Source organism: Lynx canadensis, chromosome C1, assembly GCF_007474595.2.
Source record: "Lynx canadensis isolate LIC74 chromosome C1, mLynCan4.pri.v2, whole genome shotgun sequence".
NCBI classification, from domain to species: domain Eukaryota; kingdom Metazoa; phylum Chordata; class Mammalia; order Carnivora; family Felidae; genus Lynx; species Lynx canadensis.
The window spans coordinates 75,772,188-75,789,585 of record NC_044310.1 but is presented as its reverse complement, the minus strand read 5'-3'; the positions used below and the strand labels follow the sequence as shown (position 1 = coordinate 75,789,585).

General features: G+C 42.8%; 1 protein-coding gene and 2 pseudogenes across 3 annotated transcripts in view; 1 reads left to right on the top strand and 2 right to left on the bottom strand.

Annotated features, from left to right (window-relative positions):
* Positions 1-3,841, bottom strand: part of ZNF326 (zinc finger protein 326) — a 37,988-nt gene extending 34,147 nt beyond the window's left edge. For 2 of the 3 annotated variants that reach the window (XM_030324966.1, XM_030324967.1), the window contains exons 1-2: positions 3,734-3,841; positions 936-980 (exon numbers count right to left, since the gene is read on the bottom strand). In XM_030324966.1, coding sequence (XP_030180826.1) covers positions 936-980; positions 3,734-3,749 — 61 coding nt within the window. In that variant the 5' untranslated portion in view covers positions 3,750-3,841. The remainder of the gene's footprint in view (positions 1-935; positions 981-3,733) is intronic. The other variant, XM_030324968.1, reaches the window with a different exon arrangement.
* Positions 3,842-6,577: 2,736 nt separating this feature from the next.
* Positions 6,578-17,398, bottom strand: part of LOC115520523 — a 13,891-nt pseudogene continuing 3,070 nt past the window's right edge.
* Positions 14,530-15,245, top strand: LOC115519747 (annotated as a pseudogene).

The following is a 17,398-nucleotide window of genomic DNA, read 5'->3' as shown; positions in this document are numbered from 1 at the left end:
TATGTGTACTTCCACTCTATGGGGGTCCTTTTTTACCTCACTGAATTCTTCCACGTTCTTTTTTGTGTTATCATCCTGTCTGGCAGAACTTTAATAACTATCAAAATAACATCCAACTGTACTCTGCCTACCTCTTATGATTTTATCTAGCTCTATAGTCACAACTCTAACGTCATGCTTAAGTCAATGAACAATCAGGCTTAGGGACTCCTGGGTGGCTCAGTCGGTTGGGTGTCCAACTTCAGCTCAGGTCAAGATATCACAGTTCATGGGTTTGAGTCCCACAATGGGCTCTGTGCTGACAGCTCGGAGCCTGGAGCCTGCTTCATATTCCGTGTCTCCCTCTCTCTCTGCCCCTCCCCTGCTCATGCTCTGTCTCCCTCTCTCAAAAAAGTAAACATTAAAAAAAATATTTAAAAAAATAAAATAAACAATCAGGCTTCTTCATGTGCTCCTCTAGACAGCTCTTTATATACAAACACATTTAGACACTAAAACAAATGACCTCAAAAACAAGGTCAAAATGTATTACAATAAAAGCGATATAAAACCAAGACAATAATCCACTTAATCTACATTATTCAATACCAAAGCTTCTCAGTCAGCAAAAAGAACTCGACTAGTTTCTTGTAACTCATCACTCAGAATGTAGTCAAGGCCTTTTGGAATAAATTAAAGGAATCATAATTCAAACAAAACAAAAGAGTCAAACTATACTGAATAGCCCTGACTTTTTCTGATTCCCAAATTCCTTAATTAAAAAACTATACATAGTGTGACAACATTAACACTGAGCAATGATACATTAAGAGACAAAACAATGACTGAAACAAGGTAGAACTGGCTTTTTACATTGTTACTTTATGTACATGTAGAGAAAATCTGAAATGCATTTCTTTAACATTATTTAAGAGAAAACAAAAGAGGATACTCACCATTAAAGCCCTGATAAGTATTTCTGCAAGCAGAGTGTGTATAATCTATGAAGACACATTTAACAGAAAGAAATTAGTGCAATATTAGCAAAAATCTGAAATTACATACTCATCTATTCAAATCAAACACAATTTCTTAAAATGTCATTAACTCTATTATCTACAAAAATGGAGTGTAAATAATTACAAACATTTAATATGGAAAAACATGTATCTCTCTTCATTATCTCCCCAAGAGGCAAATCATCCAAATTACTAAAATGTAAAAATTCGCTTTAACACCTGATATACAATAATTGCCAAAAAAGGGAATCCACTACTGATTTATACAGGGAAACAAAAGGAAGGCAGATAGATTAAATTATGTATCAAAAATTGCAAAAAGGGCCATGTGAGAACTGATTGTATGTAATATGTAATTGTTTCAAAGTTAATATATTTCTTTTACCTACTCGCTCTCTAAAGTTTTCAAGATCTTATTTGAGAATGCATATACACATACATATATGTTTGCCTTCACTGTATCTATCCAGGATGTGACATCACCAAAAACCATATTGGCAATTTCCGTTAAAACGGATTTGGCAATTAAGTCCTTTAATTAATTTTACTAATAAATACTAAAAGAAAGAAAGCTGATACAGTGATCCCTTGAATGCCACAGAATCCAGCTACACTGCATAGGATTAGATTCAGATGTATTGTTAGTCAAATTCCACTCCCAAATATAGCAGTAAAGGAGAAAAGGAAGCAAGAGAGAGGAGGAGTGTTTACTCACTGACACTGTTTATAATTTTATTACTAACGCTGGAATTGTAGGCACAGGGTGACAATAAAAAGTAAGCAAACTAAGTTTTATTGTTTTTCAACTCTACAGAAAATGGATTCCCTTGGGGGGGGGGGGTGGAACCACTCCCATTGTTCCCTCCCCCCACCTGGGTAGCTTCTGCTGTACCCTGAGTGTTGGTACTATCATCAAACTTTGGTTTGAAACCTAAGCAATATATTTTTAACTTTCATTCCCAGCTTCGCTACTTCAAATAAACATAGTTTTAAGGTATCTGTATCAAAATGAGTCAAAGTCCAACCAAAACAAACAAAAACACCAGAGTGTGCTACTCTTTTTTTTTTTTTTTAATTTTTTTTTTCAACGTTTATTTATTTTTGGGACAGAGAGAGACAGAGCATGAACGGGGGAGGGGCAGAGAGAGAGGGAGACACAGAATCGGAAACAGGCTCCAGGCTCTGAGCCATCAGCCCAGAGCCTGACGCGGGGCTCGAACTCACGGACCGCGAGATCGTGACCTGGCTGAAGACGGACGCTTAACCGACTGCGCCACCCAGGCGCCCCCAGAGTGTGCTACTCTTAACAGCTGGACTTCCTATTTCAAACTAATTGAAAAGGCTCCACCAAAGCGTTATCCCAGGGGCGCCTGGGTGGCTTAGCTGGTTAAGAGCCCTACTCTTGATTTCCGCTCAGGTCACGATGTCAGGCTTCGTGAGATCAAGCCCCACATCTGGCGCTGCACCGACAGCTTGGGATTTTCTCTCTCTCTCTCTCAAAATAAATAAATAAACTTTTTAAAACATGGGTTCTTTCAGCCCCCTTTCATATACTTAGATTTGGCAGCTTTAATTCTTTTTGGCATGAAATCAAATCAAAGATCAAAAGATCGTTTAGTCAGACTCATGCTGAGATCACAGTACGTTCAATGTTTCATATAATTGTTTCGGTTGGGTGAGGGGCTTACAACTAGTTAGCGAGCCGGTTTTAATTAGACACGTCTGGTTACTCAGGATTAAGACCACTTTAACCACTGAAACCCTTTTCCACGTCTCCCTAACGCTGTCGTTAACCCACTCTTTTTATCTTGACACCAATTCCTATAAAAGTTGGGCAAGATTTGAAGACAAGGTGAAAACCAAATTAATTTTACTCTGGGAGCCTGTGAAAATGGTTTCAAGAACTAGCGTGAGAGACAGCTGAAAGGTATTGCTGGAATACGGTTTACTTAAACGTTAAGTCCAACGCAGGCGGCTGGGCACGGAGCTGAATTTGAAGGGCATGTGATGCCGTGCCAGAATTCTAACTTAAGTCCCATCCATACACAATCCAGAGGAAAAAATGCTTAGGTTCACGCAGCTATTTGAAATTAGGGATTAACGACCAGGTTAATTTTGGTGGATAAACAACCCAGTTTGCTAACCAGTAATAGCTTAGGTTTCCATTCGGCACAGAGATCTACCTATACTTGTCACTTACGGACGCCCTTTAAACTCGTCTTCAAACTAAGACGAGAAACATCACCGTGAACAAGCCTCTGGAAATTGTATCTGTTAAGAAGCAACCTGGTTGGGGATCTACTACACGGACGAGCTGGGTCGCCGCCCTGTGAGGCGAACGCGACGCGAGGCCGGGGAGGCCCCACCCGCCCCTCTGCCCGCGACCGGGGAGTTGGGAGGCGTCGGGGCAATTTCCACGCACCGGGGCCGGGGCGAGTCCGGAGCGCGAGTCCGGGGCCCGAGACCGGAGGCCGTGGCGCTCTGGGCGCGCCCTTCCCCTCACCGAGGCCGGCACGGAACTCCCAGGTCCCCGGCGGCAGCGGGCGCCGGGCGGGCGCGACAAGGCGCGCGGGTTCCCACACAGGCCGATTCCGGGCACTGGGCCCGCGGCGGGCGGGCGGCCTCCGGGCCCGCAGAACAAAGCCCACACGGCCATCTTGAGACCGTAAACAGACCCCCGGGGCGGCCACCCCGCCTCCCGCCCGCCGTGGCGACCAGCCAGAGGCGCCGCTTACCGTCTTCGAAGTCCATGGCGGAGGCTCGGGGCTCACAGCCTCGGCGACGCTGGGCTGAGCTGTGGCAGGCGGCGAGCGCCCGCGACCCGCGGTTCCACACCACCCGTCCTCGCGACCGACAGCGGCGCTACCGGCCCGGGAGCCGCAGGCCACAGCGAGGCTGAGGGGCGGGGCCGGCCGGCGCTGCCAGCCGCCGCAGCGCGGCCTGCGATTGGCTGGCGCGGGCTGGTGGGCGGGCCCTCGAGTGGGGGCGGGAAGGAGGCCCGCTGTCGCGCTCCCGAGTGCTGACCCTCTGGGAGGGGCTGAGGAGGAAGGAAGGTAGAAAGAGGAGCGTCGAAGACTGACTAGGGTCACGGGAAAGCGAACTGGGTGTTCGGGAAATTCTGGCTGCGGCCCGCCATGTTTGATCCTGGCAAGAGCGAAAGGATCTCGTTGGAATACCTCCCTCCTGCCCAAACTAATAAACCACGTGCCGACCTTTTGCTTTTTATTGGCTGGGGATGACTGTACCGAAAATGTTAACGTGTTTTTGGACTTTTTGCTGTGGAGACGCTGAAGTCCCAGACGATTTTTACTCTGTGAGCAGAGAACAGATTGCAAAATAGGAAATAATTGTGGAAATGATCCAAAACAAGCTATTACCAGTTTCTGAATTTTAAGGTCCAAAATGAAAGTGCTGTAAAAGTTCAAAACCAGGGATGATTTGTGGCAGAAGTCCTCCAGAACCTGACGAATGACCATGCACAAATATCCACACACCTTGGCGTTGTATTATCACTACTTTGGAAGTAGTGTTGAGGAAGTGGGCAAAATTATTCATCCCACAGGTCAATATGGAAAAAGACAACTATTCATTCTGACCTGGAGGAGCTTGAACTCCAGGTTTAATTTTTTTTTTTTTTTTCTGTTAGTAGAGGAAATAGTGTCAACAACGAGTTGATCGCAGGATAGGAAACCATGAATCAAAACCATTTGCTCTTCTTTGAGGTCCAACCAGTTTCTGGAACCAGTTCCAAGAAGGCAGCTTGTGGAAATAGGGCTGAGGGAACAACTCACAGATATACTATGTGTATTACCATAGCCCCAAACCTGGACAGGGCATTGTTTCTTCTTCATCACTTTCCTTCTCCACCCTGATTGATTCACCCATTCTCCACCCTTGTTTTCTTTTTTTCCCCCATCCTATACATGTTTCCTAGTCACCTGAGCTGAACATGTTGAAAACTGAACTCATAATTTCCCTCCCCAAACCTGCTCATCCTCCTTTATTCTTTCATCTCTGTTAGTGGTGTGTGAGCAACCACCCACTAATCCTAGCCGGAAGCCTGCCGGATTCATCTAGTCAAGGCACAGCCCTCTCCCATTCTCTCACGCCAGTTCATACTGAAGTCTTTCATCTGCTTATTACCTCTTAAAGTTTCTTTTTTTTTTTTTTTATTTTTTTTTTTTTATTTTTTTTTTTCAACGTTTATTTATTTTTGGGACAGAGAGAGAGACAGAGCATGAACGGGGGAGGGGCAGAGAGAGAGGGAGACACAGAATCGGAAACAGGCTCCAGGCTCTGAGCCGTCAGCCCAGAGCCCGACGCGGGGCTCGAACTCACGGAACGCGAGATCGTGACCTGGCTGAAGTCGGACGCTTAACCGACTGCGCCACCCAGGCGCCCCTAAAGTTTCTTAAACTTGTTCCCTTCTCTCCATTCCCACCACACTACCTGCAGTACCTAACTACTCTCACTCTCTCTCTCCCAAACTGTTGCTGTATCTTCCTAAATAATTTCTCTGCCCTTTGGCCTTGATTTCTCAGGCTTCTCAGGGCTGTGGTGTTCTAAACACTAATCCAAACATCTCATCATGCGTCTCTATCATGGATTAGATCAAGGCAAAGCTATGTAACCTAGAGCACGTGCGTCCGGATCTGGCCACTGCCTGACCTGCCATCTTCCTACATTTCTCCTTCCTCCTCTCTCCTACACTCTCTCCCTTTTGTGGATCAGCAGTTTTTTGTTTTTGTTTTTTTTTTTTTTCAACGTTTATTTATTTTTGGGACAGAGAGAGACAGAGCATGAACGGGGGAGGGGCAGAGAGAGAGGGAGACACAGAATCGGAAACAGGCTCCAGGCTCCGAGCCATCAGCCCAGAGCCCGACGCGGGGCTTGAACTCCCGGACCGCGAGATCGTGACCTGGCTGAAGTCGGACGCTTAACCGACTGCGCCACCCAGGCGCCCCTGTGGATCAGTTTTAAGCCGCTTCCCAAATCATCCCTATGCTTCTTCATGCCACTAAACTTTTACTTATGCTTTTGTCTCTGCTTGTGATACCACCCAGTTAACCCTACCCATTCTCAAAACATAGCTCAGGATTTACTTCCTCTAAGAAACACACCCACATCCCATCCCGGCACCCTAGGCCAGTACTTCTCAAATATTAACGTGTATATGATTCGCCTAGCAATCTCATTAAAACTCACATGCACACTCAGTCAGACTGGGTTGGAGCCAGAGTCTGCATTCCTCACAGGTTTCCAGAAGATGCTGCTGCTGCTGCTGCTGCTGCTGCTGCTGAAACCATACTTGGAGTAGCAAGGCCCTGAGCTAACCTGTTACCGCACTATCTCCCCTGCAGTAAATACTCTGTTTGGCTTTATGTCTACCCACATTCGAAGCCCTTTGAGATTAGAATCAAGACTTCTTTGTATCCTAAGTGCTGAGCACATATATTTGCTAAGTAAAACTGAACTCTCTTGACTTTTTTTTTTTTAAGGGTAGACTTAATATTTTATTGCCACTTATATAATCAGATGGCAATTGGGTATACACTCTTCATACTTGATCTTTCCTTTTGGTAAATTAAAAAATTTACAAGTTTTCAACAGCCAATGGCTGGTTATGTTTTGAGAAAACATAATTAGATTAATTCATTAATGGTAGCTTCAAGTTTTTCCTTACTAGCTCCAGAAAGTTCACCCACCTTTTGTCCTTTTTTAAAAAACTGGAAGGTTGGCATGCATTTTGACTTCAAGCTCTGAAGCAACATCCCAACAGTCATCCACATCTGCTTCAAGGAACGCCATGTTGGAATACTTGTCAGAGAAGGAATGAAAGAAAGGCTTAATCGTTTTGCAAGGCCCACACCACATGGCTGAAAAGTCAACTACTACAAGTTTTTCCCCTGCACTGTTCAAGGCTTCCTGAAAAGCATACTTGCTCTCAATCTGCTTCACCATTTTGGTGGTTAGGGTCTGACAAGCGGCTGTGAGGACCATGTAAGTGGATCCTAAGTGCTGGACAGAGCTCTCTCTTGACATTTTTAACTTTTTATTTTTCTTGGTATCATGGCAAAGGAGTGGTTTGTAACCCGTGGTACTCAGGCATGAGTGTAAGGAAATACGTATTGGGTCACACACACACACACACACACACACACACGCCCTTCTTTCTCTCCTAAAAGAGAAAATTACCAATCATGGAACTCCTAACTCAAGAAGAAAACTGGCCTCAGCACAAATGCCTGGAGAGCCAGAATACATAGATATCTTCTCCCTTTCCTTCCTCTTTCCCAAGGCAGAAGCAGGTGGCCATACCTAGATACCCCACAATACCTGAGAGGCCTTGCAATACCTGAGAGTCCCTCAAGCCATCCCTTAATTCCTTTACCAAACAAATATTGATTGAGCACCAACTATGTGCCAAACATGGTTTTCTTCCTTCACTGTCATCTCTTTCCAGTCCCCCAGAAACTGGCCAGGCAACCGGGCCTGTTCCCACTTGTTTAGGCTTAGAGGGGCCAAGGTTTTGTACAAAGTCTTAGACTATTTCATTCTCCATTTATTTTGCAGTAGGTGGCAGGTTAGTAAATGCCAGAACAGCTAAGCCTATTGGAAAACAGAAGAGAATATGTTTTATTAAGTGCAGAGGTTAAAAGGATGATGTGCTGATGCCAAGAGAAGTCTGCAGGGAGAAGGAGGAAATGGGGAGCTACATCTAAGACCTGATCCTGAGGGAGCCATCAAAGAAGCCCTACCATTGCCCTCCCCAGAACCTGAGAAGAGCGAGGTGCATGGGCTCCCTGAGGACCCAGGGACCTCTGTTCCTCATCTCCTGACCCTCCACATACATACCTTCTGCTCCAACAACACAGGACCATCTGCTGTTCCCCAAACAAGCTGTGTATTTTCACAAGCTTTTGCTCACCCTGTTCTCTCTGCTTCTATTGTGTTTCCTTTCCTCCTCTGCCATTCTTCAAGGTTCGATATTCATGTCGCCTCTTTTTAAACCTCTCCCTAAGCTCTTAGTCAGAATCCCCTTCCCTCTGTGTCACCTTAATAGTGGTTAGCACAGTTGGATTCTTGTTGTAGTAAGTTATTTAGTTGTATTCCTTGTCTAGCTCTTTGTTCATACTCTTTGGGAATGGAGACCCTTCTCTGTACCCCTTTTATATGGCCTATAGGTAGCACAGTGGTGCTGTATGTTAAGGAGGAAAAGCAAAATCACCACTGAAGAAAAGACTGCATCTGACTGAAAGTGAGTACCCAGAGCTTCCTCTGCACAAAACCACAGCATCCAACAATTATTTTGGAGAATAAGTGACAGTAGGGTTACGAAGGGGAGTTCTGATTTCACAATGCCTTCCCAATTGGCTCCAAATAATTCTTCTTCTCCATGTTCTTTAGGGAATTCATAAATACTTAGAGAGGGAGGTCAAGTACTAAAAATGACTGTCTTAAGGCAGAGCAGCCAAACTTAACATAAGCAAAGGAATTCCTACTGAGGGTTCTGAGGACTTATCAAAGGAGAGCTTGTTACAGAACCACAGCAATAGAAATCGGCTGAAAACAGCTGGTGTTAAGAGCACTGAATGGATGTATTTTATACATATGAGAAGATGTCTCTCTCCAATTTTAATTTACAACTTGAAAAAGACACAGGTGTCTCTAAAAGCTAAAAGAAATAGCAATTAAAATAATAATTAGCTTTTATTAAGCCCTATATATTAATAAATGTTCCAAAGAACTTTACATGTATTAACTCCTTTTATCTGCTTAAGAGTCCTATGATGTAGGGGCACCTGGGTGGCTCAGTTGGTTGAGCATCCGACTTTGGTTCAGGTCATGATCTTGAGGCTCGTGGATTTAAGCCCTACATCAGACTCTACGCTGACACCTTGGAGCCTGGAGCCTGCTTCAGATTCTGTGTCTCCCTCTCTCTCTGCTCCTCCCCACTTGCACACACGTTCTCTCTCTCCCACGCATGTGCATGCACATGTTCTCTCTCTCTCCCTCTCTCTCTCTCTCTCTCAAAAATAAATAGATAAACATTTTTTAAATTAAAAAAAAAATCCTATGATGTAGGTAGTACTATTGCCCCTACTTTACTGCTAAGGAAACTGAGACCCATAAAGGTAAAGTTACTTGCCCAAGGACACACTGTTAAAAAAAAAAAAAAAAAAAAGAATAGAGCCAAGATTCAAACCCAAGCAGCCTGGCTCCAGAGCCCATATGTGCATCTCTATCATTCTGAAGTGCCTACTGTGCTCTACCGAGCAGCTCTTGCCTGCCAAGGATTTTGATGGACTCTTTATATGCCTTACGTGTATCCTCACAATAAGATAGGTTATATCCTTTCCGCATGAGGTAAATTAAAGAGAAAGTTAGGTTACTTGTCCAAGACTGCACAATGAGAAATTACTGGTTCCATATACATGACAAATATTATATAATCATGGTCTATTGCTGTTTGGAGCCAACCTTGGAGACTCAATATCATCACCAAAGTTCTCAGGTTAAAGAAAAAAAAAGGAGAGGGGCGCCTGGGTAGCTCAGTCGGTTGAGCATCCAACTTCCGCTCAGGTCATGATCTCGAGGTCTGTGAGCTCAAGCCCCGCGTCAGGCTCTGTGCTGACAGCTCAAAGCCTCGAGCCTGCTTTGAATTCTGTGTCTCCCTGTCTCTCTGCCCCTCCCCCACTCATGCTCTGTCTCTCTCTCTGTCAAAAATAAACATTAAAAAAAAAGGAGAGAGATTTTGCCAATCTCCCAATCTTGCATAATTGTACTAATGCAGTCAAAGAGAGTTATGTAGGAAAAGAAGTGATCATGAATGCTTTGGAGATTCCCCACCTCATCCTGTGCTTTTAGGCCTTCCTCAGATTAGAAAAACTCAATTAGTTTCATGTGCATTCCCTTCCCCAAAAAGCAAGGTGAAATTCCAAATGCAGAAGTGCTTTCCTTAGGTATAAATTATATAAAGTATACATTTCTAGAAAATGAGGTTTATTCCCTATTAGGGTCTCAGTTAAACCTCTGAATTATCGCCTCTCATTTCATCTTCTTAATGTGTTTAGTCCATCATAAATTTTAATCTTCTAAGTAAATTGAGAGCAAGCTGTCTGTGACATCTGTCAACCCCACTGATTGCCAGAATTGATTTGGTAGATCTGCCCTGCTGGAAAGGTGTCCCCTTTCTTCCTGGCTCTGCCACATGTGTCTCTCCCAAAGCTGCACACTTCATTGAAGAGGATGGTTTTCCTAGAGAGGGGAGGACAAGGATCCACAAGGAGTCAAGTTCTCCTGTGGGACTATCCAGGCCTTGGATAGTAGGGTCTCTGCCACTAGACAATGCGCCACTTGAAGGTGGAGATCTCATCTTTGTGTCTCCAGCCTGCTAGAACCATGCCTGGCACATGGTAGACTCTAAAGTGTCTGTTGAATGAATAAGAAGGAAACAGACCCATAGTCAGCTTCTGTATCTAAATAGCTTCAATTCTACGTTAGGGAAACAAATGTAAATAAAAATACAAACATACAAAATTCAAACATGCACACATACAATCTAACCCCCATCTTGAGAGTCAACCCAACACATAGAGTTTACAAACAGAAAAAGGGCACAGTCCTAGGAGACCCAGTAGAGGGCACCACACACCAAATATAGTCAAGGTTTGGCTACAGAAATGGAGCACGTGTCTATCTAGTTCCTGCTGGTCTAAGGTGTTGTGAAAGGACACGGAGCAGAAAATATTCCTATGGGCCTGTGCTCTAAAAGTACCTGAATTTCTATTTTGGTTCAATTGTGGATATAAATTTCCCTGTTTGCCTCATTTCAGTAGATTTTGTTTTTAGAGATGATCTTTTAAAGCACGGAACAATGGAAAACACTGTAGTGGTAAATTTGAAAAACAAGATACAAAATTGTATGTGAAATCTGATAATAGCAATACCAATAATTTTTTTAAAAGACAAAGCATAAAGATAAGATGGAAAGAAAAATTATAAAACATGAACTGTGATTCTTTTTCGTGATGACTTTTTATGTACTCACAGGCATTCATACTTAGTCTTCTATATTCTCCAAATTTCTTTCGCACTTTTATAATGTAATACATATATAATATGTATATATATATACAATATATATGTTATATATATATATATATATATATATATATATATGATACAAAACAAAATGTAACATGTATTAACAATTAGTTCTCCTTAGCCAAATGTTTTATTTCATTCTCTTTGTAGATATTGTTGGGAACAGAGGAAGGAGCCTCTCTCTGTTGGTCATTTAAGTCAGTGGTTCTCAAGTCTGGCTCTACTCTAGAATCATTCAGGCACTTTTAATAAATGCCAGTATTTAGGCTTCACTTTGGAGATTCTTATTTAATGATAAACCTAAAACTGTTACCAGTGCTGATTTTCGTGACACTTGCAAGACAAGGTATTGGAATAAGTTCTCTTCTGTTTCAGTAACTTGTACTTATTGAGAAAATGTCAAGTCTAAAAAAGGAACTTTAGAGATTGAATAACCACACATTAACCAATCGATCCATGTGTGGGAAATGGTGTAACAACTACACTCTGAATTGGGGCTAGTATAGACACTTGTACATCTTACAGCTCTAAAAGCTGGCTTGGTTCCAGTATTCCCCGTAACTACCCTGCAGCCCTTGGGAGGTAATTAACTAATGACAGTAAAGGGCTTTTAAACTGAAACATGCTGTATAAATGCTAAACACAGGAAACACACAGAGGATTTCCACTGACTGCCAATACTTTTGAACCAGAGAGTTGATGCATCTTTCAGCAATTTCCCCTTTGCAACTAAAATCTTGCTAATCCTAAATAAATAAATAAATAAAAATAAAATCTCCCTAATCCTTATTTCAAGGGAAACAAAAGGAGTTTTTTCTTAAATGTCTTTCCCACCAATCAAAGACCTAAGATTACCCCTTTACTTTCTCAGAAGTAAGTGTCTGCCTCAACAAAACGTTGCATGGTAGTGTGGTTTGTGTGAATGGCTGGTTGGATTGGATCACTGAAGGTAGGTTCTACACAAAAGGGGTCATATTAAGTGGTCTAATATGAGTCCTGGCACCACCCTTCACATCATCTTTGTTTTTAAAGCAAAAGATTTGTGCAAATGGTAATAAATGAAATACTATAAAAGGACTTCCGGTGAAAAGCAACAGTATTTCCTCTTCTCCTAGTTTAACTCTGTTCCTCTCTAGAGATGAAAACTCTGGTTTCATCTTGTGGTAGGTTCCCCTCCCTAAGGAGAGAGAAAAAAAAGGAAGAGAAAACTTCAAGGTAACCTGGCTATGCACCTACATGATCCATCCCTCATGACCTTGTAAACTGAGACTGCTTAATCAAACTACATGTTTGTGTGTGTTACCATATATGGGAGACAAAGAAATAGAAAATAGATTTAAAAAACTATGCCATGTGACGTTCAGTGCTCAATTTTTCAAGTACAAACTCAACTGAGCAGTACCGGCAGGAATAAAGTTGCTTCCTGGAAATTAAAAAGCCTCAGTGTCATGACTGTGTAAGAATCCTGCTACAATCTGAGGTGAGATCATTTGGTGTTTCCTTTCACTGCACTCTGTATCTCTCTTCTTAGATTACCAACGTCAGTCAATATCAATTGATTCCACAGTATGAAAATGAGCATGTATCTCATAGTACCCTTCTCTTCCTAATATTTAATGGCAATGACGGTTTTTTATTTCCTCTATTAGAACTAATCACTTATGTTTCCAAATAAGGACTCAAATTGCTATTTCTTTTTAATAGAGTGTCTGTGCATTTCTTCCTCTATAAAATGAAGGCATTGGCCCCTTCCCATTGCTCTACTTCTCCTCTCCCTTTCATTTTCATCAGCAGCCCTGTACCACCAACAGAATTCTTACTGTTTACATTCTTCGCTGCAACCATAAAAAAGTCTTTTCTACTTTGCCTATAGGTTGACTTTAGAAGTTAAAAAGACTATATACTTTTTTCCAAAGAGTACAGTGTGAGTGAGAGAGCAGGTAACTTTACATTAGAGAAAACCTGGCCAACGCAACCTCAGCCAGGTTATCAAGTTCAACAAGAGTGTTAATTCGATATGTCATGTTGATAGCATGTGCCCTTGGTTTGATGTGACAAAATGGCACTTGACCTTTGTGGTCTTCCCTGAAAAACCCATAACCCCAATCTAATCATAAGAAAAACATTAGACAAATCTCAAATGATGGACATTCTAGACCTGTGCTCCTCAAACCTATCAAGGTCTTCAAAAACAAGGAAAGTATGAGAAACTATTACAGCCAAGAGGAGCCAAACGAGACAGGATGACTAAATGTAATGGAAATAGAAGACATTAGGGAAAAACTAAAGAAATCTGATAAAGTATGAACTTTAGTTAATGACAATGTATCAATATTCATTCATTCATTATAGCAAATGGCTAATACTTGCATAAGATGTTAATAATAGTTGATCTGTCTACTGTATTTACATTTTTCTATAAATCAAAAACTTGTTAAAAATAAAGTTTATTAAAATACAAAATAATGGGAGCGCCTGGGTGGCGCAGTCGGTTAAGCGTCTGACTTCAGCCAGGTCACGATCTCGCGGTCCGTGAGTTCGAGCCCCGCGTCAGACTCTGGGCTGATGGCTCAGAGCCTGGAGCCTGTTTCCGATTCTGTGTCTCCCTCTCTCTCTGCCCCTCCCCCGTTCATGCTCTGTCTCTCTCTGTCCCAAAAATAAATAAACGTTGAAAAAAAATTTTTTTTTTAAATAAAATACAAAATAATGGAAACAAGTCAATATGCCACATATACTTTATTATTGATATAGACATTATTCAATATCAATATGCTAGGATGACATTTTCCATGAACCCAGTGTTATAACCCCTGGGTCTCTCAAATGAGGCTATTTCTAGCATCAAGGTCAAATTGATTGCCTTTTCTCTGCACTCTTTTCACTGCTTATATTCATGCCCGAATGTAGTTTGCTTCATGTGTGGTCTGTGACTCTGTTGTTCAGAATTTGCTTTTTCTCAAATTTCTAATTGTCATTTTATCTTGTATATTCTAGCCTGTGGCACTTTCTCCTTAATTCAACCATTAATCCTTCCCTTTCACTTTTTATCTTTCAGACATTTTTTGAAATCTCCACTCCATTGGCTCCCACCCTTTCCCCTCACACACTTTTTTCCCCATGTTTGTTTACTTTTATTCCAGTGGAGTCTTAGCAAGGAGGTGCACATAGGCTCATGCTCCTGTCTTGAAAAAGAAGCTTACTTTGCCTTTCATAAGGCAAAGTACGGTTTCATACTCAGTCCTGATGCAGAGTGAGCCAGCTAAGATCCAGCTCAAAGAAAGGAAAGTAGTTTCTTCTCTGAGAAAACACCCAATGGCAGATGTTGCCCGTGCTGTGGAAGGGTCCAGGAGGGCCCTGGGGCCCTGGTTGCAGTGGCTTCCACAGAGGCTTGGGCAGCTGCAGCTGTCACCTTGGTCAAGGCCAGGCCAAAGACAGAGAGTAGAATCTGGTCACCAAGATGGGGTCACCTGATCAAGGACATGAAGATCAAATCCCTGGAAGAGTTCTGTCCCTCTCCTTGCCCATCAAGGAAACTGAGATCATTGACTTTTTCCTCGGGGCATCCCTCAAGGATAAGGTTTTGAAGATTATGCCTGTGCAAAAGCAGATCCATGCTGGCCAGGGGATCAAGTTCAAGGCATTTGTTGCCAACAGAGTTTACAATAGAGATGTTGGTCTGGGTGTTAAGTGCTCCAAGGAGGTAGCCTCTACCATCCATGGAGTCATCATCCTGGCCAAGCTTTCCATCATTTCCACGTAGCAAGGCTACTGGGGGAAACACTCAGCAAGCCCCACGGTGTCCCATGCAAGCTGGCCGGACGCTGTGGCTCTGTGCCGATGTGCCTTATCTCTGCCCCTAGAGGCACTAGCATTGTCTCAGCCAAGAAACTACTGATGACGGGCAGTACTGACGACTGCTACACTTTGGCTGCACTGGGCAACTTCGCCAAGGCCCCTTTTGATGCCATTTCCAAGACCTACAGCTAACTCACCACTGACCTCCAGAAAGAGACCGTGTTCACCGAGTCTCCCTATCAGGATTCACTGACTATCTATAAAGGCCCACACCAGAGTTTCATGGAGAGGACCCAGGCTCCAGTTCTGGCCACCACATGGTTTTATACAAGAAAAATGAAGTGAATTAAAGGCTGCAAAAGAAAGAAAGAAAGAAAAGAAAAGAAAACAAAGAAAGGGAAAGAAGAGCAAGGAAGGACAAAGAAGGAAGGAAGGGAAGCAAATCAACCAGCGCAAGAAGAAAATAAAAACGACAGACGGAAAAGAGCAGAAGGCCTGACTCATGCCGTCAGGCCGACCCGACGCACGACCGAAGCATAACGAAGAAGAAAGAGAGAAAGAAAAAGTATATGGAGTAGTACTCTGACCAATATGTAGTCCTTAAGGGGAAACAAGTAGTGCATTTGATCAATCAGTGGCCTTCCTATTACCAGATACTTCTGGAAGCACATTCTAACCAATCAGTCCTCGTACTTGTTTTCAAAGAAACACATGAGTATAGGAAAATGAGTTGTTTATTTTTTTTATTTTTTTAATGTTTATTTATTTTTGAGAGAGAGAGAGAGTACAAGGAGGGAAGGGGCAGAGAGAGAGAGAGGGACAGAGGATCTGAAGCAGTGTCCGTGTGGACAGCACAGAGCCCAATATGGGGCTCGAATATGCAAACTGCATGATTGTGACCTGAGCCGAAGTCCATCATTTAACCAACTGAGCTACCCAAGTGTCCCAGAAAATGAGATGTTTTAAAAAGAAGGTGACTGGGCACACCTGGGAGGTACAGACAGCTGAATGTCCACCTCCAGCTCAGGTCATGATCTCACAGTTTGTGGGTTCAAGCCCCGCATTGGGCTCTCTGCTGTCAGCGTGGAGCCCGCTTCAGATTCTCTGTCTCCCTCTCTCTCTGCCCCTCCCCTGTGAGCTCTCTCTCCCTCAAAAATAAACTTTTTTTTTCTAAAGGCAGGTGCCTGGATCTTTTTACACAGACCCCTACAAAAAGCACATGCTGTTTCGCCTTGTCTTGGATGAAGCAAGTGTAAACAGTACCAAAGAATTACAGAAGAGAGTCCTAGTGGTCAAGTCTTAAAAGGCATTTGAAGATCATCTAGCTCTAATCCAAATGTTTGACTATTCAGATGAGGTCAAGGGGGTACTTCTCCAAGGTCACTTAACTAACAGGTGGAACCAATAAGACTTGAAAATGAGTAAGGTTAACCCAAGGAGCTTTCTGACACACACCTCATGCTGAGTCTTGAAGAGCTGTTTTCCACTTGCTTCTCTACAATTTCCTTCCCTCCAACCACATCCTTTCAGGAACTCTAAAAAGAGGTCTGGAGAGAAGGGCAGGATGGAGTAGGAGGATAAGAGGGCTATAGCTGAGAAGGGGTCTGTCTCATTTTTTTTTCCAGGGATCTATTTGCCCTGGCTGGGATCGGTGGACAAAATTAGTAACTCTGGGGATTCACCCTTCTTCCTTCTCTCCTTCTCTTACTCCAAACCTGCCTGGGAGAGGTAGAACGCAGATGGCATGGTTTGGCTCTACCTGTTTGACAAAATAAGTGTTCTGGCCCTAGAAATTGATGATGCTCTTACAGAAGGTAGCAATGTCCTATGTACATAGTACACCATTCTCCCAAAAGTTGTTTTACGACCTAAATATTCCCACTGATACAAATCATTAAAGGAAGAAAGGTCATAATTTTATGACGTTGAGTTCAGTAATTAATACAAGCAAGACAAAGGCATTTTTCCCCCATACTGTTTAATTTCTTTATTGTTTTTTGCTTCAGGAAACTGAAGAAGAGAAAAAAAAATGTTCACAGTACACTTTACTTAATTTCTAAAGCTCAGAGTAACAAGGAAGAGGTCCTACCACATGTCCTACAATTGTCCTCTGTAACCCTACTCAGACATTTCCCCCCAGGACAACCATTAGAATACCTGTGAAGGATATAACTACAGAATCTAATAACAAAGCCACATTCAATCACCAAAAATCATGGTGCTAATGTGCCCATGTGCAATACCATGTTGAAAACATAGCACCCCTTCCTAGATGTCAGCTCTGTGATGCACGGAGATCTCACCTCTGCATGCCTCCACTAATTCTCATCAATTTTTCTGGAAATGAAGAAGGATAGTTGTGACTCAGCAACTTTTCTTATTTATGAGGGACAACCTTCGTCTCCCTTAGCAACTTCTCTCTAGCCTTCCAGATTCATGTCTTTTGAGCTGTACCTTGCCAGAGAGTGAGAAGGTTCGATAATAGAATTTTCTAATTT